This window comes from Gekko japonicus, unplaced genomic scaffold (genome assembly GCF_001447785.1).
Source record: "Gekko japonicus isolate JY-2015 unplaced genomic scaffold, Gekko_japonicus_V1.1 scaffold277, whole genome shotgun sequence".
In the NCBI taxonomy this organism is placed as follows: domain Eukaryota; kingdom Metazoa; phylum Chordata; class Lepidosauria; order Squamata; family Gekkonidae; genus Gekko; species Gekko japonicus.
This window is the reverse complement of record NW_015168055.1, coordinates 94,934-118,711: the sequence shown is the minus strand read 5'-3', so window position 1 is coordinate 118,711 and position 23,778 is coordinate 94,934. Positions and strand designations below refer to the sequence as shown.

The 23,778-nt window shown below is 43.8% G+C and overlaps 1 protein-coding gene across 1 annotated transcript; it reads right to left on the bottom strand.

Annotated features, from left to right (window-relative positions):
- Window positions 1–596: 596 nt before the first annotated feature.
- Window positions 597–20,135, bottom strand: FOXJ1 (forkhead box J1). The gene is made up of 3 exons (XM_015414475.1): window positions 20,093–20,135; window positions 18,207–18,786; window positions 597–1,412 (listed from the first exon to the last, which is right to left on the bottom strand). The coding sequence occupies exons 2-3, from the start codon at window positions 18,726–18,728 to the stop codon at window positions 597–599; spliced, it is 1,338 nt and encodes a 445-aa protein (XP_015269961.1). The 5' UTR covers window positions 18,729–18,786; window positions 20,093–20,135.
- Between the last annotated feature and the right edge of the window lie 3,643 nt (window positions 20,136–23,778).

The window sequence follows — 23,778 nt, the reverse complement described above, 5'->3', positions numbered from 1 at the left end:
GAGTATAAAGATTTCAGCAACTAAACTAGTCCTAAGGCAGACAGGTGGCTGCAGCCCCTAGAATACAGGCAGAAATTGTATTTGCCTGCTACTTAACTGTCACATGTTTTATCTAGAAATTTTCCCTGGGTAGAAACAATACACACTCACACAAGAAAGGAAGGGTGATGGAAAGATCAAGTGGATGTAAGAAGGAAGAGGAAATTGCAAATGATCTAAAATGTTCTTAGTTGCCAGAAAAGGTCAGCTCTTCCATCTTAGTCAAACGTCCTCCCTTCCCCTACAAGGAAAATATGCCTCTGCCTTAAAGTAAAAAAAAAATATCCATATTTCTTTAAAAGAACACAAAAATAAGTACTGTATTTGTTTGTCTCATGGGACACAGAGTTTCCCTATATGTGTTTCTTTCCGATACATCCAGCTAAGTTCTCTGGATCTTGTTTTCCCTGACACTTCTGACCCCAGATAATAAAGATGTCTCATTTGCCAGAGGATTCTTCAGTCGGTAAAGACCTGCAGTTCTGGGAATATCTTGTTCATATAAGCAGGCTGATCTGGGATGATCTTGAGCCTTCTAGCCAGGGATCAGTCTTTTATTAAAGACACCCAGCATTGTTCCAGTCATTCATTTCTGTCTGCAAAGAAGGGTCGCTGAGTTCAAACAGAGGATCCATGTTGACAGAACTTGAGAGGTAATCATTTGTCCCTTCATCCCAGGGGTGCTGAAGGAAAGAAGTAGCAATTAAGGTTTCATCAAAGTCCAAGCTGTTCTGGTTGGATTCTGTTAGGACATAATCTTGTCCAACCGGGCACCATTCCTGTGGACAGTCAATATGCCTTCCATGCACAGTCAGGTCTACATCCCTGGTTATTGGGCTAATAGGAGGGGTGATCTCCAGATCCTCAAAGGTGGAAAAATCACCATTTAAGGTGGTATCGAAGATAGCCTCCCAGTCAAAGTCACCTTTCAGAGACCCAAGCTCTGTCTGTTCTTCCTGAGTAAGCATGGGGGAACTGGAGAGGCGGGCTGCCTTGCACATCCGTTTTGGTAGTTGCTGTTTGCGTTTATGGCTCATTTTCCCATCCACAAGATTCCAGTTTTGATCGCTGGTGACTTCTTCAAACTCTTTGAGCAGTTGTTGAGACTCCGTATTGATTTTCAGAATGCTGTTTTTCCAAGAAGTCGCCACTTGGTTAGCAGAAGAACTAGAGCTGGCATCTTGTTGGATTCTGCCACTAAAGGCTGGATGGATCTGCACAGGGGGCATCCTGCGCTTTTTGAATGCCCCGTTCATCAGTCTGTCTGCATACTGAGGATCAATTTTCCAGAAGCCACCTTTTCCGGGTTCATCCTTTTCTCGTGGCACCTTGATGAAGCACTTATTCAAGGACAGGTTATGCCTAATGGAGTTCTGAAATCAAAAGAATAAATAGCTTAATTTTGGCAGCATTAGAAACAGCCTAATTCAAAAACTAGGTTAAGTAACCCCGTTTGGAATGAGTGCACGGTGAAGCTGCCATATATAATTATGAGAGTCCTTTTAGCAAGAGAGAAAACTGGAGTGCTTTAAAACAATGAGACTATCGTATCTGGAGCGCTTTTATAATCATGGCTAGGAGTATGACTACAGACAAACAGATGGCCTACACCAATCCAACACACCTCAAAAATGGATTCACATGCCTTAATGTTCCATCATAGTCTTTAACAAAACCAAGCCATTAAAACAATCCTATTTAACCATATGAAGTAGAGGCAAATGTATTTCTAAGATCCCATTTAGATTTTTTAGACCCGAGTAAGAATCTGGCAACTGCTAAAAATTTTATTTTAACCATTTTTATGCCACCTTTCCACCCAATCAGGGTCTCCAGAGCAATGCACATAAAAACATTAAGATATTCAAACAATTAAAAACATTTAAAATGATAAAAGTAATTCAATAAAAACACAAACAAACAATACCAGAACCAGGGAGGAAGACTAACAACCATTATTGGAGGGTATGCCAAATGAAACAAAATAGTCTTCACCTGCTGGCAGAAGACCCTGATTGAGGGAGACAGATGAATCTCCCCAGGGTGGGAGTTCCAAAGTTTTGGTGCCACAGCCAAGAAAGCTCTTTCTTGGTTCGCCACCTGTCTAGACTCAGATTGCAGGAGCAATCGAAGAAGGGCCTCCAAAGATGACCAAACAGGTAGGTTGATATGGGACAATGTACCTCTTTTGCTTGTGTTGAAGGGACTTTATGTCCTCATGGTATGGTTAGAAGAATGCTTGCTCTTAAAATTCTATCATTTATCCTGAGCTATAAGGGGAAAAAAGAGGGGTAGAACTCTTAGGGAATGTCTGCCAACAATGTAGGTTCAAATAATTTTCATATAGACTTGACTGCTAACGCTATGGTTCTTTAAATGCCATTTCATGAAGTGGTTTTTAACAAAGAATTCTTGGTACTCTTGGATAATCACAATTCCTACCCTGTTCATTAGTTTCAATGCACATTTCAGTGAACAGTAGTTTCAGTGAAGTCCTGTGCATGTTACAATGAACGTGCATACATCTGTTTAAAAGAAAGAGCCAACGTGTGTTAACTTTGCAGCTGGGTAAACATGGAGTCTGTCTTGCACATTCAGCTATAAATACATTGAATGTAACATGAGGCTTATCCAATGCATTAAAAATAAGTGTCCACTGTACACAGATTGAACGTGTGTCCACTGTGATTTATGCACAGGCCTATTTACAATCTGTATACAGTGCACATTTGCTTTTCCATGCATAGAGTAATTCTCATATTATATTCAATGCATGGACAGAGGAGTGTGTGACTGAAAACCTACATTTATCTGGATACTGGCTTCTGGTTTCATTTGTAACTGGCTCTTTCTAGGGTTGCCAGATCCAGGATGGGAAACTCCTGGAGATTTAGGAGTGTAGCCTGGCGAGTCCACCCTCCAGAGCTTCCACTTTCTCCAACAGAACTGATCTCTGTAGTCTGGAGATGAGCTGCAATTCCAGGGGGTCCCCAGGTCACACCTGGAGGCTGGCATCCCTAGCTCTTTCTTACAAACAGGTCTATGCACATATATGCAGGATATCCATGCATTCCCTGTAATATGTAAATAGGGCTCTATTGAATTTGGAATGAGGCAAAGACAATAAACCATTTTCAATCAGTACTGTAGATCTGATCTAAGTGATAATATATAAACTGTGAGGGAAATGGCATAGGAATATCTAATCATCTCTCTTGCCTGATATCCTCCATCTAGCCCTCTGTCCACTCATTTATATAAACTATTGCAGTCCTTTTCAGACACTCTATGTGGGTAGAATGAACATGTATAGGAGGGGGCGCAGCATCACAGTGGCAAGCTGATCTCCCATCCTGCACATGTTAACTGGTACAGTGGCAAGCTAAACTCCCATCCTGCACATGTTAACTGATCTCCCATCCTGCACATGTTAACTGGTATATATATATATAAATATATATATATATTTATATATTGGGATTGCTGCTGCAATTCTGCTCCCTCTCTGAGTGCTGGCCCTAGAATGAAACACTGGAGGTGGAACAGAAAGAAAAAGAGGGCTGTGAGCTAATGACAAACAGCTGAAGGAAGTACCATGGAGCCCAGAAGGGCAGAACTTTCCTGGCTGTGTAAAAGCTATTTTACCAGAGGCTGTTATAGGTAGTAATGCTAATTAATAGCAATATATTCTCCACATTTTGTAAATCTCTCAGAAAGAAAGAGAGAAAGAAAGAAATTTAGTTCTGTGGGGGCATACCCAAAGTGTTATGAGAAAAAAGTGAAGGAAATGTGTTCATTAACTTCTCTAATTTTAAGCCATAACCCATATTCTCTGTGGGTGGAAGGGGAGGTAAGCAAAAGAAATTAGATTTTTTACTCTCCTGTAGAGCTGCTTGAGAAAAACTAGGAAGCTTTTGTTTCCATAAGCTATAACCAATGAAAAGTAAATGGAGGAAGTCATCACCTGACTTAAAAAAAGAGATAATGCAAATGCTCGCCACATTTCATGAGTGTCACTCTTCATTTGGTTAAGATGATGAATTAGGGTGTCTGAAAAAAATAGTGTATCTGAATAGTGTATCTGTTACTAACGAAAGCTGCTCTTAGGCAGATGATGAATGCATCTGCAAATCAACATGTTAAGTCTGAGGCAGAACAGGTTGTATTGTTATGAAAGCTGTAGTAGTGAGAGTGACTCAAAGAATAACCAGTGAGTGCAGGAAGCAAGTTCTAGAGGCTAGTCTAATTAAAAAAATATATATGTTATTATAGAAATGACAAAAGTGGGAAAATATCTTTACTTCACTTTCCTGTTTCTCTATTTTTACAGAGTCCACAGCAGCAAATGTTACAAAAGGAGCACACTTGAATAATGAAAGAAATTGAACAAAATGTTTGAGCTTCCAAGATAGCACTGTGATTAATGGTATCCTTTCTGGTGAGGCCGAAATCAAATTTCTATTACCCCTAGGATTGCCATTTCTTCAAAAGCACAAATCTGGCAAGGGGCAGACCTCTGGCCCTGGCCCTCCGACCCAGTGTTAAGACAAGTAGGAGGAGGATATCACTGGGGTCAAGAAGAAGAGCTTCCATGCTCAGGAACAGAACTGAGGACTCAAAGGACAGAACACAATGGTCAAGTGGCAAAGCCAACCAAAAAATACCAATTCATAAGGTGTAAAGTTTCTCTGTGCGTCTGTCTCTCTCTGTCTGCCCGAGGAGATATCTGGAGGTAAAGGAAAACAGGAGCAGAATGGGAAGCCAAAACAGCTCAGATAAAGGGCCACACCCCTACCCATGGAGGGAAGTCTGGCTTGTGGTGGCAGCTTGTTGACTTGCCCAGGACCAGTTCTATTGCAATCAAGACAAGACACACTTCATACAGGCTCACTCCAGGTGTAGAAATGGTCTCCTGACCTCAACCTCAAGCAGTGAGGGGGAATGGGGAGGGGTCACAATGTTGTCCTGTGACACCACAGCATCACTTCCAACTGTTTGGGTGTCAAACATGCAGCCCGTGGGCCGGATCAGGCCCTTGGAGGGCCCCAATCTGGCCTGCAAGGACCTGCTGTTTCCTGCTGTGTTTTCCAGTTCTGCTGATGTCGCCACATCACAGCTTGCTTTACCAGTCTCTGTCAATTGCACAGGAGAGATACATAGGCAAGCCTCTCCTGTGCGATTGAGAAAGTCTGGTAAAGAACTGGCTGAGGCTCCTTCCTCTCCTCCTCCCAGGGGGAGGGAGGGAACAGCCAGAGCTTGCTTCCAGGCCAGGTTGCAAGAGACAAAGGGAAGCCTTTCTTTCCTTCCACTGGCTGAGGCTTCTCCCTGGAGGGAGGGAGGGAGGGCAGCATGCTTTGTTGGGCTGCTTCAATCGCATGGGAGAAATACCAACTACCTTTAAGACCAACAAAGTTTTGTTCAAGGTATGAGCTTTTGTGTGCCTTGCTACAGTGTGTGTGTGTTTTGTTGGGCTCTTTATGCCAGGGCTCTTTATGCCAGGGCTCTCCTGGGTGCAACTGGGTTTCCTCCTCCTTTTCGCTGTATTCATGCCCTCATGATCCAGTCTTTCTCAGTAAGAAAGCAATGGGAACTATTTTAGAGGAGGAATAACAACAAGCCAGTGAGGTGGATTAGGCTGAGAGTGTGTGTCCAGACCAAGTTCACCCAGCACATTTCCTTTGTAGGAAGTTCTAGTTATTTCTCTGGGGAAGACTATAGTTTTGTAGACAAACACATGGCCCTCAGTCTGTGTCAGGATGCCTTCTCATGTTCTTGACCAGGACATGAAGCAACTTATGTATAAAAGGTTGCCTACAGCTTACAGCTTTCTTTCTTTATTAGTTACAATCATAGATCAGTCACGATTGACACTCATAGTTATCAGCACATTTGCAAACAATAAAATTTCCAGGCAGCATGAAAGGCTGATTTCAATAGTAGAGACAATTAATAAGAAGACTTGACCAGCTGCTTCCTTGTTGATCTTGCCAAGGGGCAAAATTTGGCCACCTTAGAGGTGATTTTGTTAGAACAATATGAAAGGGGGACGATATTAAATTCATCAGATCTGCCTGGAAAATTTAATAGAATTGGAGTTATTAAAAACAGTAATAACATGGGAATAGTATAAAAACATAGAGAAAGAATAAAATTAGTAACATAAAATAATGTTAAAAGGAGAATACAAAAGGTTGCACTGCCCAGCCATTTCATGTTTTCCCCTGGGTCCTAGGCTCGGAACAACGAGCATGAGATTTTTTTTAATGAATATCAATAAATCAAAAGTAGGTTTGCAGTTTACAGATACACACCTGAACAGCATATTCAAGATTGCTACAGTACAGACATTTTGATGCAGTAATTCAAAACAAGAGGTGTCAGTTATCAGAGACTGTTAAATAGACAAAATATTGCAAGAGTGGTAGTATTTTAAGCGTGTTTTATTTAAAGTTTTAAAAATCTTTAACTGTATTTGTCCGTGTCCTTTATAAAATTTGTATCTCCAATATCTGGCATTACATTTTATGACACACATGGCCCGGCCCAACAAGGTCTCATTTATGTCAGATCCAGCCCTCATAACCAATGAGTTCAACACCCCTGCCCTAGAGTTTCTGGGAAATCCTAGCTTATTCCATGACATGGTGACATCACTTCTAGTTATGTAGCTGAAGTGATGTTGTGGCATAGGGGGGAGACCATTTGGGTAAATCTCCACCCACCCAGTCTCCCAGGTGACAACTACGCAGTAGAGCTGCCAATCTCCAGGTGGTGCCTGGAGAGCTGGAATTACAACTGGTCTCCAGACCACAGAGATCAGTTCCCCTGGAGAAAATAGCTGCTTTGGTAGGTGGACTGTATAGCATTATACTTTGCTGAGGTCCCTTCCCTTCCCCAAACCCTGCCTCCCTCAGGGTCCACCCTAAAATCTCCAGGTATTTTCCAACACAGAGCTGGCAACTCTACCCACAGTCTGCCCAAGGTGAGGTAACTCTCACTTTGGCTGGAATTGCCTCTAGGTCTAGGGTTGCCAGAAGGGGGGGGCTGTTTGCGCGTGCACCGTGATGACATCACATAGAGGTGACATCATTGTGCAGGGCACGTTGCAAGGGGATGCTCTAGCATTTGAGAAAAAACCTGCATGGTTACCATAGAGTTTCTTCTCAGATGCTAGAGCATCCCCTCCTGCAATGTGACCTGCACGGTAACGTCCCCTCTGGGTGACATCATCGCATAAGGCACGTCAGCACAGACGGGGCTGCTTGGGGACAGAGCTCCCCCCACACTTGCCAGCTGAGTGGTGGCAGATTGGGCCCCCCAAAAGTGGGTAAGCCCCTGCCCCCATTGGGGGGTGGCAACCCTATCTAGGTCATTGGACCACTGGAACTTTTCCCAGTGGCCATAATGGCCATTCTGCCCCTGCAGAAAAGGCATCCAAAGACACCTGCTGTGTGCACATAAGGTGCTTTTGAGACACTGAAAATTCTAGGTTAAAAATGAAAGTCAAAATTGGCTACAAGCTTAGTGCTGCAAAAATGTTAAAAGGTACAGCACAGCAAGTTCTTTTCCCTAAAAAGGAACTAAACTGTTAAAAACTGGGCTGTTTCCTATTCCTTCTGTAATATGAAAAAAGCTTCACCTGGCCACTGGCCAGAAGGCATAACAACTAGTCATGCCAGTAGAAAACTGGCCGGTTGGCAACCCTGTCTATTGCATGAGACACACACGCACACAAATGTGTGCTTCGGGGGGGGGCAAGTTCCCATTGTGCAAAGTTTGAAAAGGACAGGACCTGCACTTGACAAAACACTTCGTCATTTCAGCCCAGCAAGTGAAAACTCCCACCTTCATGCCCAGTTACACACACGGGCTAAAATGGTAAACTAACGATATAATGTAATGTCTATTTGGCGGGGACTCACACACAAATAAGTGTGGTGAGATGCAGGGAAATGAGAGCTGAAGTGTTTAGGGAAAAAATCAGTACTTTCCTGAGAATCCCCATGTTCTTCTCTTAAGCAGTCACTATAAAACACATCACATGTTTTGTACCTTGCTGGTTTTAGGTGTGAAATGTACTGGGTTCAGACACGTAGAGTGATTAGCTCATGTTTATTAAGTAGTTTCAGCTCAAAATGAAGACAAACTTGCAGGGTCAGAGCCCTGCTTATATTCGTAAAACACCCCACACGCAACACACATCCCACGATAGGCTATTTACAGAGTATTGTTTACCAATTGGCTACTACTAGGAACTGGATCAGTCTATTGGTTCATTCTAGGATCCAAACCTTCTATTGTAATGCACTCCAAGCTACGCTATTCCGCATGTTCACTAGCGAGCCCTTTTGCAAGTACGGTTCCATCGTGATACATAACAAGGTATATGTATCATTCACAGCAATATCCTCAGAATGGAGAATGGAGAAGGCAACTGTCCCTCCTCCGCAAAATCTGCTTCTGTATCAATGTTTTATGTGACTGGAAATACAAACTGAGCATATAACTACCTTCCCAGGTTATTAAAAAAACCCTACTAGCTTCATAGCTTACATCTTGACCTTTTCTGCATTGTTGTCGTCCCCCCCTTTCTCCAGGGACCTCAGTCGCCACTTAAATTTGCATCTGCATTTACTCCTGCATTCACCTAATTTCCCCATGATGTTGTCTCTTTGCTTCTGCATTTATTTTTGGGCATTCAGCTGTCAGATTGCCCTCCCTATGCCTTTACCCCGAGTTATCCAAGAGTGCTTTTGCAGAGGACTAAGAATTGTTCCACTTCCAAGTCGGAGGTAATAGCAGACAAGTTTCCTCAGACTCTGTGACACTGCCCATTTCCCACCCATCTCCCCATCTGTTTCCACCCCTCCTTTCTTTTGTCACACCTCCCTCCCACTCTGCACTTTTCTCCTTCCCTCTTCCACCTTTTCTTTTCCTACCCCATCATTGTAACTTTTTAATAACCCTTTTTTGTTTTTATTGCCAACGTAACTAGATCACTGATCTTGATAGGTGTGTCCCCACCCCCTGCAGGGGAAGGGCTGGGATCTTTTGCACATTCGACCCTCGGGAGGGATCTTTCCCCCCTTCCCAAAAGCCAATCTGCGCACAACTTGGAGGGCAGGTAGAGGGGCAGCCTGGGGAGGTCCTCTGTGAGTCTGATGCTTCTAGTTTTCAGGGTCTGATGCTGAGAGGACAGTCCCATAAATCACAGCCATCATGGTGTAAATGTAATAGCAACACCCTGTGAAAGAGCTACTTAATTGGGCACCGCACACACTTCAGCCTCTCGGGATATATTTGCACACTTATCTGAGACACATATTTGTGCACCCGTGTGGCATTGCTGGGTTGATCTGGGCTCTGTTCTCGTGTTCACCCTCTAGCCTCATAATAAACAAGAGACAGAAACGATAATAGCTCTGAAAACAACAATAAAGTGAATGCCAAAAATGACGTTTTCTGTTCCCATAGAGCTATTCCAAAAAGAATGAATGTGTATGTGTGGAGCAATGTAGACAATTGGAAGGGAAACTCTGTCACTGGGTAAGTAACACCCTCTTGTAGTACACAAAGCCAAGAGGGTGTTAAAAGACTGGATATGGTGAAGGATGGGGTTTTTTAAACAACAACAACGACGTTGCCTAGGTATCTTTATGCTTATTCATCCATAATCCTTATTGCCAAAGAGCAAAACCAAGGCTTGAATGCCTGGAGGGCTAAATAAAAAAAAACCCATTCCTCTGGACTGAAATTCTCCAGGCATCTTGGCTCCTTTCCAAAGCACACAGCTCCCACAGGACTCTCTCTCCATCTCCCCCTGCTTATGGGTGGCATGACATTTTGACTCTGCACTTACAGGAACTGGGGGCTGGCAAGGCGGGTGAGAACATGGCGATGACCAGAGAAAAGGAAAGAAAAGAGATTCTTGCAAATGTGCTTGTCTTCAGTGAGTCAGAATTTACTGTTTAATTAAATTTTACAAGGGTCACAGAATACCTCTCCCCCTTGGCTCAGAGTCACTTTAAAATTGTTGGAATTGTCTACAGTTGATTATTATCCAGCTAGTTAGCATATTTATCATTCTTTCCTGTACCGATCAATCAAACGACCTGCATCCTTCCAGAGAGCAATGGAATACTTTTTTAAAAATGCAACAAAAAGGGAGTTATTGACTCAGGAAGAATCTCATAGGATACTGAATGCATTTATAAGTAGATGATGTTCACTAATCCTATTTATCATTGTTTCCTCTAAACAACCTGCATGTCCTGGATGCCATTGCCTACAATACGGAAGCCAGGGAGACTGAAGTGCTGGCTTTGGATTCTGAAGTTTTCACCTAGACATGAAATATAGTACTACTCCTGTCTTCCCTGACTGCAAACTAGGATTCCTACATTTCACATTTTTATTGTGAGGATGCACAAGATTAGATACATCCAGAAATCAACATAATCCCGTCTGTCTCTTTTTTCTCCCACCTTTCTGTGTTTGCTTGGTGACTGCAGCATAGTTAACACTGTTGCAAAACTATATCCTTAATCAGGGGTCATTTCCTACAGGAACGCACAGGAGCGGAGCTCCAGCAGTAAAGAGCCCAGGGGGCGGGCACATGCAACAAGCCCCACCCCCTGCTCCCAGCGGCCCTCAGTCAGAGCAAGAAGCAGCCAGGTAGGTTGCAGAGCTCCCCCTGGCCACCCAGTCCAAAACAGTTCAGTGGCACCTTTAAGACCAAGTTTTATTCAGGTACAAGCTCTCCCTTCTCTGTGAGGGCAGATCTGCACGTTCCCCCCCCCCCAATAGCTAGCAATTCGAAACAGTCCAGTGGAGCCTGAGCAGTGGGTGTTGCCTTCTGACACACTCCCGGTGATGTCAAGGGGCGTGGCATATGCAAATAAGTTATGCTAATGAGCTCCTGCACCTCTTTTTCTACGACATGACCCCTGTCCTTAATTATCATTAATGAAAAACGTGAACAAAATACTGGAAGCTTTAATGCAGGACAACAGCCAGTGCACATCAAGGGGTCTCGCTTTGTGCAGTACTGAAGCTAAAGACCTATTTGGAACATGACTGCACCTTAGTGACTCGCTCAGACCAATTTAATTAGGAAGCTATTGTGCACAGAGGGAGAAAGTTGAGGTATTTCTGGACATATCAACATACAGAAGAATAAGCAGACAAAAGCCATATGGTTTGTTTACATGCATGTGACCTTTCCAAAAATATTCTCCTCTTGGATCTGAAGTAACAGCTGCCATGAAGCTCTAGGTAAGTAAACAGGTAAAGACCAGAACGGACATACATTACAGTCATCATAGATGTGCCTCCAAAGATTACATCATTGTAATCTTTGCCCATCTTCGCGGGCCCATAGCTATGGTGGGGCATTTCAGGGGCCCATGCCCTTAATTAAAAATCACGCCCCATAAATAGCCATGCCTGAAACCTTTTAAAAAATATTTATTAAGTCGCACTGGCTCTCTACCTGCTAGGAGGGCGGTGGGCGAGGAGGCTGCTGTGCTGTCCCAGTCATGTACTCAGCGCAGGAACAGCCTGTTTAAAGGTAAGTCACTGCATTGACTAGGCCCCGTCAGTTACCAAGAAACACAGAGAAGGCGGTGAAGAAAGGGTGGCCGATTTGTGAACACCTGCACCACTGTGGTGATTGAGTTTATTGCGCTTGTATAGTCGGACTAGAGGTGGCAAAGCTGTTCCAGCTCCAGCTGAACCTGATACTCCAGCGCATTTCTTGAAGTAAAGCAACAGCAGCAAAGAGGTGCAGGAAGAAGATGTTGTGGAAAGCATGTACAGCACATGTCTAGCGAGGCCTAAGACAGGCAAAAGGGTGGGGAGGAGGAGAAGAGGGAGGACTGGTGGCGGCCCTTCCCCAGCTTAGCGCAGCTGGAAAGAGGGAAAGTGACTCTGACTGTGTTGGGCACTTTCGGGTGCCAGGCATGGCTAAGCCAGAGGCATCAGGGCGTCTTTGGGAGGAGAGGTGAGCTGTTGCTTTCCCTGCTGCTGCTGCCGCCTCCTCCTCCTCCACAGTGACACTCATTAATCAAGTGTAATTTAATCAACATTGATTTAATCAGTGTTAATTGGGTTAACTGCCCCTGAGCAATTAAAATTCCCCCAGAAGAAGAAAAAATCCTGACTACAGGCATGCATCTTCGGCTGGTCCTTCAGCTGAGTCCGTTCTTGGTTCAGTCAGATCTAGCCACAACGATTCATGCTTAGTCACAACTAGACTGAACTATCGCTGTGTACTCTGTGTGGAGCTACCCTTGAAGGTGTCCAGAAGCTGCAGCTAGTCGGGCCCAGTTGGGGAACATCTGACACCAATATTACAGCAATTACACTGGCTACTGATCTGCTCCCAAGCCCAGCTCAAGGTCTTGGTTTTGCCTACATGGCTTGGGGCTCGGGTATCTGAAGGACTATCTTCTCCCATATGTTCCTGCCTGGGAATTAAGATCACATTGAGAGGCCCTCCTGACTGTCCCATTAACCAAAGAAGCTCATTTGGCAGTACATGAGGGAGGGCCTTTTTGGTGGCTACCCCATGAATATGGAACACCCACCCCCATGATGTGTGCCTGGCTCCCTCACTTTCAGTCTTTAAGAGGCAGTTGAAGACAGTTTTATTTAGGACTGCATTTGATTAATCTGGTGGTAATCTTAAATGAGGGTTCTTTATATTGTAAGCTGCTTTGAACTCCATAAGGTGGAAAGGTGGCTCATAGATGTTTAAAATAAATAAATAGATAAATAAATACATAGTAGCAAAAGTTACACAGCTGTAATAAATATGCCACAGTAAGTTCATTGGAAGAAAGTGGGGATATAAAAACATGAGGGATAAATAATGTCAAGAACAACTCATTGTCTGGATCTCTTGTATCACATTGTGATTATCCCCCCCCCCCCAACCCTGCCATTTTCCAGGAAACTCTGTTTAGCAGTTCTGGGTATTACAACACTGGGCAGGAAATCATTCAACACCACCATGAGGAGGCGGCCAGTTTTGCCAGCAGCCTTGTTGACAAAACCTTGTTACAGTGTGAACTGTAACTTGTGCTCCAACTTTAAATAATCTATCAGCTGCCTCTGAGCATCTTGCCTCATTTAGCGCTTAAGAGACCTGACTGAGGATGAGGTCTATGCAGGAAGGGTTGGGCTCAAACTCACCCAGATGTCCTGGCAGGAAGCAAAATTATGAGGATTCCATTGGATCCTGCAGTCCAGTAATTAAGTGACCTGCTAATCATTTGGAGAAGGTGAAATGATTTTGTTTTAGCATAAGGTTCCTCATCCTCTTCGAGAGGAGTGACAAGTGGAGTGCCTCAAGGATCTGCCCTGGGACCTGTTTTGTTCAACATCTTTATAAATGATTTGGATGAAAGGATAAAGGGAATGCTTATTAAATTTGCAGATGATACTAAATTGGGAGGGGTAGCAAATACAGTAGAAGACAGAGTCAGGATACAGGATGATCTTGACAGGCTGGAAAACTGGGCTAAAACAAAATGAATTTCAATGGGGATAAATGTAAAGTTCTGTATTTAGGTAGGAAAAATCAGATGCATAATTATAGAATGTAGGAGACTTGTCTTGACAGTATGACGTGTGAAAAGAATCTAGATGTCTTAGTAGACCATAAACTGAACATGACTCAGCAGGGTGATGCTGTAGCTAAAAAGGCACATGTGATTTTGGGCTGTATCAACAGAAGTAGTGTCCAGATTACGCAATGTGATGGTATCGCTTTGCTCTGCTCTGGTTAGACCTCACCTAGAGTATTGTGTTCCGTTTTGGGCACCACAATTTAAGAAAGATATAGACAGGGGTCATTTGGGGGGGGACGCCATCCCCCCGGGTGAGGTGCGGGAGGGCGGGGCCTGGAGCTCCCTGCTGGTGCCCGCTGGAGGTCGCCGCCGGCTGTGGGGAGGACACACTTCCGGTGATGTCAGGGGGTGTGGCATATGCTAATGAGTTATGCTAATGAGTCCCCCAGCTCTTTTTCTACGAAATGACCCCTGGATATAGACAAGCTGGAACATGTCCAGAGGAGGGCAATGAAGATGGTGAGGGGTCTGGAGACCAAGTTCTATGAGGAAAGGTTGAAGGAGCTGGGTATGTTTAGCCTGGAGAGGAGATGACTGAGAAGTGATATGATAACCATCTTCAAGTACTTGAAGGGCTGTTATCAAGAGGATGGTATGGAGTTGCTTTCTGTTGCCCCAAAAGTTCGGACCAGAACCAAAGGGCTGAAATTAAATCAGAAGAGTTTTCAGCTAAACATTAGGAAGAGCTTCCTGACAATTACAGCAGTCCCTCAGTGAAACAGGCTTCCTTGGGAGGTGGTGGGCTCTCCTTCTTTGGAGGTTTTCAAACAGAGGCTAGAGGGCCCTCTGACAGCAGTGCTGATTCTGTGATAATGATAGGGAGGGCAGGAAGGGTTGCATTAGTGCTTAGTTCGTGTGGCCCTTTCTTACATGTCCAGGGAAATGTTGATCGCCAATTTGGGGTCAGGAAGCAATTTTTCTCCTGGAGGCTTTTTTGTCATCTTCTGCGCATAGAACAGGGGTCACTGGGTGTGTGGAGGGGGAGGTATTTGTGAATTTCCTGCATTGTGCAGGGCATTGGACTAGATGACCCTGGAGGTCCCTTCCAACTCTATGATTCTATGGTTCTAAGGATAATATGGTGAGGAATATCTCAGTGGGGTTTCTGTCTGAGACTCAGTGCCATAGCTACTCCTCAGTGCCATAGCTACTCCTCAAGAGTAACCACAACCATGCAAATAGCACAGATGCCAGGCCTATCAAACATAAGAACGCCTGGATCATATGTGGATATAGTTTTCTGTTCACTGAGACGTATTTCTGAAAAAACAGTGCTTGCACAATGGGATAAAAAGATCAATGAACAGGATGAAAAATAGATCGTTGAAATATGCTGTTTTTCAGATCTGTATCTGATGCTTGGGAGTGAAGGAAAAGCACTACTGTCGTAGGAGGAATATTTGAAGGACAAATAAAAGATCATGAGGCATGTAGATGATTACAATATCCCATTCCTTTCACTTTTCTCCTCTTTTTTATTTAATACTCTTTCATTTGCTCTCTCATAGTCCTATCTTGTTTCTATTATCCTTTCCACTTCTTTACAGTCCCTTCTTTCATATATTTCTCTGTCTTCAAAGTCAATCTTGAGAAGTATCAGCTACGGGTGTGGAGAGGGAGGCATTTGTGAATTTCCTGCATTGTGCCGGGGGTTGGACTAGATGACCCTGAAGGTCCCTTCCAACTCTATGATTCTATGATAGAATTCAATTATTTGGCTACTGTAATAAATCCTCAATGAAGTGATGCTGCCAGCACCTTTGATTTCCCCATACCAATGGATCATGGGAAGAAGTCTGGGGGCAAGAACAGATTATCTGTTTAACCTCAGTAGTATGCAAAGTAGTCCCTTGTTTTAAACGTTTTCCAGGAGTGATACAGATCGTTCAGGACTGGTACCTTCTATTTGTGAAATGATAAAATTTGAACATGGAAATTAATCTGTTAGACGGAAGGACAGGATATGGAAGACAGTTTCTTGGTGTGAGAGGTTGACCTTCAAAGTCCTTGTGAAAGAAGTGGGAACAAAGAGATGTGGAAAGATTCATGGAAAGTTCAGTGGCCTGCTCTTAAAACGCATTCAAGATTAACAAGACCACCCTAAGGAGAGTTATACCCTTCTATGTCTATTGACGTCAATGTGTTTAGAAGGGTGTAACTTTGTTTAGGAGTTCACTGTAAACTGCCCTAGAGCAGGTAACCTAGGGCCATATTAGACATGATCCTGGGAGATCTATGAACAAATCTTCCCATAATTTATAAAAGGTAAATGTTACCTGTGTGGGGCCCCAGTTTGAATCAGAGTTGTGATATCAGTGGGGATGCAAAAGAGGAATAGCCTCTTAATATCATGTGTCTTACTGACTTCAGGTATTAGCCTGGGGGGGGGGGTACATTCCTTTAGCCAAAATTCAAAAGAGGCATGATTGCTCATTTCTCCCACCAAACAGAGCTTCTGTGCCTCCTGACATTGTAGATCTTTGACTCCCAAATCCCCAAGTTACAAGTGACTGGACTAGCAGTAGGCCTTCAGTATAAGACTGTTGGGAGAATGTTCAAGTGTATAATGAACCAGTCACTTGGCTGATGCACTTCACCTTCTTGCCTCAACCAGTCACTTGGTCACAGCATTTCATCTTCGTACCTGCTTATCCTTCCACCTGTTTTTCTTTTTATTGATTGATTTATACCCTGCTTTTCTCCCCAGTTGGGACCCAAAGTGGCTTACAACCTATGCTCCCTCTAAGCTGCAGAGTCCTGTGAGCAAAAATTCTACTTTGTGAGCTAACGGCTTTAAAGTGGTGAGCAAGTGATTTGGCTGCTGCATAAATTAGTTTGCTCTGGAGCCATCCTTCCTGAGCAAAGACAAAACTGTGTGAGCTGGAGGCTAAAAACTGTGAGCCAGCTCACAGTAACTCAGCTTAGAGGGAACACTGCTTATGACATCATTTCCCCCTCCTCCATTTTTATGTTGTATGTTAGGTTAAGATAGACTGGCTCAAGGTTATCTAGCCAGCTTCCATGGCAGTGTGGGGATTTGAACCTGGGTCTCCCACATCCTAGTCCAGCACCCTAACCACTACACCATGCTGGCTCTCCCTATCACGCCACTTGTTTTTCTTTCTCTTTGTCCTCACTGGGGTGTTCTTCTCTTGTTTCTACACTCTGCATGAAGCCTCTTTTATTCTAGAACCTCCTTAAATGACTATAGTTACTGTGATTTCTGCAGTCTTAGAAAAAGGACAATCATTCCCTCAATCATCCTTAGCATGTTTCCTGCAAGGAAGACATAAAGATAATTACTATCTTCACAATGAGTAAATGCCTGTTTACGTTTTCTTCCTTCTAATTTACAGCAACCTCTGTGTACTACTAAATGCTTACTGCAGGCAAAACATTTTGATAGGAGATATACCAAGCAACCATAATTGCACCCTCAGGGAAAGGAAGGGTAGAAAGGAGCTACTGCATGAATATCACCATAATTTATTTGCTTTCTAGTGTTATAGGAGGAACATAAAGAGAATTCTTCCTCTTGGCCAGAAAAACTTTAGCCTGACCAATGGTGTAGCAATGTGAGTCCCCTATCAGATGGCAGAACTGAAAATTAGGGAACTTTGATCTTAGAGAAGAAGAAGAGAAGAGATTGGATTTATGCCCCGCCCTTCACTACCCAAGGGAGTCTCAGAGTGGCTCACAAACTCCTTTCCCTTCCCCTTCCCACAAAAGACACCCTGTGAGGTAGGTGGGGCTGAGAGAGCTCTGAGAGAAACTGCTCTTTTTCAAGTACAGCTCTGACAGAACTATGGTCATCCAGCAGGTGCAAGTGGAGGAGTGGGGAATCAAACCCGGTTCTCCCAGATTAGGGCTTTAAAGAACTATTTGTTGATCAACCACAGATTATTTGGACTCCGCACAAGGAGGCCAGAGAGCACTATCTCAACTTCTTGAGGGTAAATCTGGCCCATTCTGCATCTAGCATTTGCACCACTGTTTTACCAAGCCCATGCTGGAACAGAAATTCCCCTCTACACTGCATGCCACTTTCACTTTGATCGATTTTACGGCAGTGTCCAGACTGCACTCCACTTTCACTTCCTTTGATCTCTCAGTTTTATGGTACCGTCTGCATAGATTTATGGCCGTTTTATGGCCGTTCAGGGGTGACTGTGCACTCAGTATGGCATTGGCCTGGGATATTTGAATGTGGTTTGGAGTCACATCTTTTTCTGTTCCAGTGTGGGTTTGGTAAAACAACGGAGCGAATGCTAGATGCAGAATGGGCCTCTATCATTCGCTGCAACATGAATGAGAATTGAAACCAGTGTGAAAATGTCAGTAACAGCAATAACACACCCTATTATCTATACTGACTTGGGAGAATAGGTAGCTTTGAATCACAACGAAGTATCAATAGATTCTGTTTTCTTTTCCCTTACAGGGGGGAAATAGGTGCATCATGAAACGTCACCCACATTAATGACTGGCCTCACTTCAAAGGCAGATGCCCAAGTGGGGAGGGACACAGCCACTTACCTGCCATGTGGGATCAGCATGCCGGAAGTAGCAGAAATTATCTGTAATCCACTTGTAGATGTCTGAGAGGGTGATTTTGGTTTTCTTGCTCGTTTCCATTGCCATGCATATGAGTGTGGCATAAGAATAAGGAGGCTTCACGTGGGGATTAGTCTTGTAATCTATGTCTTCCAGTGGTTGGCCTTGCAGATGTGTAGTCCTGGATGTGGAGGAGGAGATGGGTTTGCCTGGAGTATGGGGCATCCCCATGCAAGCTGGATCACCAGCCAAGGGAGAACATGGTGCAGCTGATCCAGGAATCTTGTGATAACCATGGGGATCAGTGCTGCACGGGGAGGAGGAGGACTTGCCCATGTTGGCATTGATGATGGAGAACTCCTGAAGCCACTGTAAGCTGGTCAAGCTGTCGTCCAAGTTGCCTGAATCCACCATGCTGCTTTCCTGACCTTTCTCTTCCTCTGATTGCACATTCAGCCAGTTGTCAGTCATGTCAGTAGAAGGCAAAATAGGGAGGTCCAGCATTCAGGAGTTGTGGGGGAGCAGGAAGAGGGTAAAAGGGAGAGGGCAGGGGGTGGTAGTCCTGTAACAACAACATGAAGTTCAAGATCCCTAACTATTAGGGTATCTAGCAAACAAACAGCTTAGCAGGTTGTTTTTGAGCCCAACATTCTAAAAGCACTGGAGCCAAATATATCCTTAATGTCTCCCCCAGAGAACTGAGTCATGCCTGGGTTAGGAATTCAAATCAACCTGCTTAATGATCTTGCTTATGTAGACCACAGTGATAAGACAGGGGTTGGAATTCGTCCCAGTGCCACCTTCTCCCTTTTGTGACAATATTTTTCTCAGAACGCCCAAGAACCCAAGTTGTTTAGTTCCTACTGAAACTACAATAAAAACCCAGAAAGAAACATGAAACATAAAACATAAATAGCATGACCTCTTTCTGGGTAATAACTGGGTAATCCCTTAAATGCTAGGAGTCACAAGAATGACACCGACCAACATTTGCCCAATTAATCAGAGCAATACAAGGTAGCATGTATTGAATTTCTCACTTCAAGTACAATCACTATCATCTTTACAAAGTAGCAGATACACATGTGGACATTTTAAAAGAACATTTAAAAATATGCTTGCCATCCAAATCAGCAGACAGTGGATGCCTAAAGTCAAAGTCCCCCCTCCCCCCCAAACACTTTGGATTTCCAAATCTATCCTTGGGATGCCTAATCAAAATGGGAAATATATTTCCAGCAGCCACAATCCGTAACTTGAAGCCCTTTAATTCAACACAACTGGTACCAACCTAAGTGCTACAAACGTTATGTTGACTCGATACTAGCCCTATTGATTTTCAACAGAACTAACCTTCATGTAATGTTTTTAGCATAGGGCATTACTCCTGGTATGAAGTGTTATTGGCTCGAAACCATATGCTTAGGTTCAGCTGGTTTCTGGATCAAGTTGTAAAATTATACCAGTACTGCTTTAAAAATCATATAGACCTTGTTCGCAAAATACAACCTATGTTATAGAAGTTATTCAGAGTGGAGAGTCAATCCAGAGATAGTGGCTACTGTGAAGCACTTGTCTTTATATTTTCTGCCATCCCCCAACCCCAAACTAGAATTTTTTAAAGATGCCAACTATCGAAACATTCAGCACACAAAAATAAACTAAAAACCCAAATATTTTATGGAGGCCGCTACAATGGGTGTACTTGTGATTGTATACTTGATTGATGTATGGGGAAGGCCCTACATGGCACCAACCCTTAATGGGCTGGGGTGCGGCATAATTGCCAATCTAACATGATGTAGAAATACGACTAAACTTAATCTGGGACCCTCCCTGGGCGAAAGAAGGAATTCAGTTTCTCTTACCTGATCCTACCACGAAACCGCACCGCTGCCAAATGTTTACAGCGAAACCCGACTGTTTTGCGGGATTTTGAAAAAAGAAGGGGGGGGGGGTCAATTTCTCCTATTCTCCCGTCGGATAAAGTATTACGCCTCGCGCTGCCAGAGCTCTTTTATTCCGGAGCCGCTGTGATTTGTAAGCTACAGAATGACTGTCAATAAGTAGCTGCTCGAAAAGGCTTCTCTGGGTGCTATGGAGACGCTCCGCCTCTATAAACAGCTTCCGCCCTTCTCATTGGTCTCCGGATCTCCATGGTGAAGGCAATCACTTGGCCGTTTTGCTCCCCCCCGCAGTTCTGCTGCTTTGCACGAACTTTAAGAACGTTTCCCCCCCCCCCCTTTCCCTCTCTGTCTCCTCTGTTTACCATCGGTTAATTTTTATTCATGGATCGGGGGACGACGACGACGACCCCTCAAACCCCGTATGATAACACGGATCCTATCTTCTGTCACGCACAAAAGCTGATGGTCTCCGTTTCAAAAGTCCCGTGTGTGTGTGTGTGTGTGTGTGTGAGAGAGAGAGAGAGAGAGAGAAGCGCGTTTCAACCGACAGCGGCTGTCGACCCCCTGCTTTCCTTAGGGAGGCTGCTTGGTATGTGGGAGCTGCGCAGAGGGGACGGTTGGGAATTATTGCTGTGAGTTTCATTAAGACAAATTAAAGTCCACTTGAAACAGCTCCCAGATGCCCGTTACTTCGGGATGCTAAAAGGGGGGGGGGAGGTAGAGAAGAAACACACACGCTAAAATCCTTCTGCCAAGAACAAACAACCCAGCAACCAGAAAGATCCCTGCCCTGAAAAGAAAGGGACCCATTTCCAACTGCCTGCTCTTTCCTTTCACGAGGACAAATCACTGCACACCACCCTTGTCCTTACCCGTTGGCTTCCCCAGATCCCCCCCACCCCCGCCAGAAGCTTCCAGCAAGCATTACCTTGCCTTTGAAGTTGGTATTTGTGAGAAAACAATGAAGACCTATTGCGGGGGTGGAGGGAGGAGGGTATTCGTGTGCAGAGGTCTTCCTTTTTTCTTGAACCTTTGCCATGGCTGAATTAATAGTTACCCTTTCATTCGGCTAAGAATTTGAGACTAAATTGACCCCACGTGTAGCTCCTCTGCAGGAAAGCAGAGTTTTCACCGTGGAGAGGCTAGGAAGAGTCACCCCTCCCTTCCTGCTTCAGTTCTATGAAGCTGTGTTCGATTGACCTTTGGGTAACCTGAAGAAATTAGATCAAGGAGGGGTGAGAAGGTTGTGGGACAGAAGACCCTCAATCAAAAAGATTGCTGGATCTTTCACCCCTTTTAATTAAGACTACTACAGCCATGGTCCTTCATAAATAAATAGGAAAGTTGGGTCATCTTACTACCACAAAGACCTTCATAAATAGCCCCCCCCCCCATGCAGAACATTATTGACATTTTGGCTTTTTATCCTGCCCTTCCCCCAAAGAGAAGAGACCTCTGAATGGTTCCCTGTAATTTTATCCTCAAAACAAGGGTGGCTGAGACATACAGACCAAGGTCACCCAGGTGTTTGAACTGAGGTCTCCCCCCTCTAAGCCCAAGTCTGTTCACACACATTTTTGTAAGCACCTTCAGATTCGTCCCCTTTAATAGTCAATTCCTGGTTGAGGTATTACCTGCAACTGGAAGGGTGAGCCATCCAGCTCCAGGTTAGCTGATGCTTTGAGGTTTTAGTATGCAGGTATTATTGTGCAGACCTTCTTCCTCTCTTTGATCTGGTGCTGACATTTCAGCACCTGGCTGGTGGTGTCCATTATGTCTCTGTTAACCAGCTACAACCTCTAGTCACTGAAATGATACTGCAAACTAGGATAGCGGAGAAATATATTAATGAAAACACTCAATACACACCATATTGGAAACATAGAGAACAGCTTTCAACACCTTGTTTTCTCTTTAACCACTAAGACACACCAGAAAGACTTCCTCAGGGCTGCCTTGGAAGTAACAGGAGAGGTCCCCAACAGCATAAGCTACACATATAGTGCCAACCTCCAATTCCTTCCTGAATTCAGAGACCCCTGGTCTAATAATGGACATCTTACATTTACTTGCTTCACAAAGACATCAGTTAATATCTCTGCAGCGCACTTTCCCTTTTTGGAACTGAGCCCAGCACCAATGGTAGAAGTTATAACCCCCCACTCACTTACTAAAATACCCCCCCCTGCAAAACATGAATTAAATTATACTCTCTGCAATTCAAACTTCAGCTCTGTCAGTCCCACAGTAGAAATTATGTTGGCTCAGACAATTATCTAATAACCTAAACACAATTTCCCTCTTCATGACACGTTATTTAGCTCTACAACTGAAGAGTTAGCAACAGACCTGTCCCTGATTGAAAGCCAAAGTGTCTAATAAGCGAAACACTGATTTTTATTATTGTTGTTATTATTTGCTAGACAATTTTTAATAAAGGTTTTACTGATTGTCAGAATTAGAGTTACACGTCAGGTGCTGTTTAAACAGTTGTAATGAGTTGAGTGCTTGATGGTGAGGATATGGAAAGGCACAGATGGAGAAGAATCATGACTAAAGGGAATGTCCAAACTTAATTTTAACAAATGTAGTGTTACCATGAATGAAATTCATCAATGGACTAGCTACCATGAAACTAATAAATTGCTCAGGTGCCTGGTGTTGTAGAAGAGAAACTGTCCTGTTTCATAACAATGCTTGCTTATGTTGATAGAACAAATTTTGAGTCCAGTGGCACCTTAAGACCAACAAAGTTTAATTCTGAGTATAAGAATGAACTGATTGACTTAGCATGTGTAGTGAGATAAGAAGCCAATATCTAGTATCTGATGCATGCCCATGAAAGCTTATACCCAGAATTAAACTTTGTTGGTCTTAAAGGTGCTACTGGATGCAAACTTTGTTCTGTTGCTCAGGCCAACATGGCTACCCACCTGAATCAGTTCTCACATCTGTTAATTTTTGTATTTGTATGCTAATTTGTTGCCATTCACAGGTCTCAACAGCTTTAATCGAAGCTCAGCTATACCTATGCCCAGTTATTTATGCATCTTGGCTCTAACTAGCTCTTCCTGGCAACTAACACCCTCTCTATCTATATGTAAGGTTGGAGGGAAACTATTTCAATGTATCTGAATGAGTCTGCATGCATACAAAAGCTTATTTGTTGTTGTTGTTCAGTTGCACAGTCGAGTCCGACTCTTTGCGACCCCATGGACCAGATCACGCCAGGCCTTCCTGTCTTCTGCCGTCCTCTGAAGTTGGCTCAATTTCATGTTCGTTGCATCTAGAACACTGTCTAACCAAAAACGTATACCCAGAATTAAACTTTGTTGGTCTTAAAGGTGCCACTGGACTCAAACTTTGTCCTATTGCTTCAGACCAACACGGCTACCCACCTGAATCTATGCTTATGTTGACGAAAGCTTTCGTCAACCAGAGTCCACTTCTTCAGATGCAGTAAATGAATCCATCAGGGTGCTGTCATATTACGTAGGAAATATGAAAACATACACAAAAAGATCAAGGGACCATTATATGCCAGAAGTATAGGTTAAATGTAATTATGTAAAATTTGAATCCAGACACAGACCACCCACCAATTATACTGCGCTGGGTAACACCTTCAATGGGTGGGGAGTCTGAGG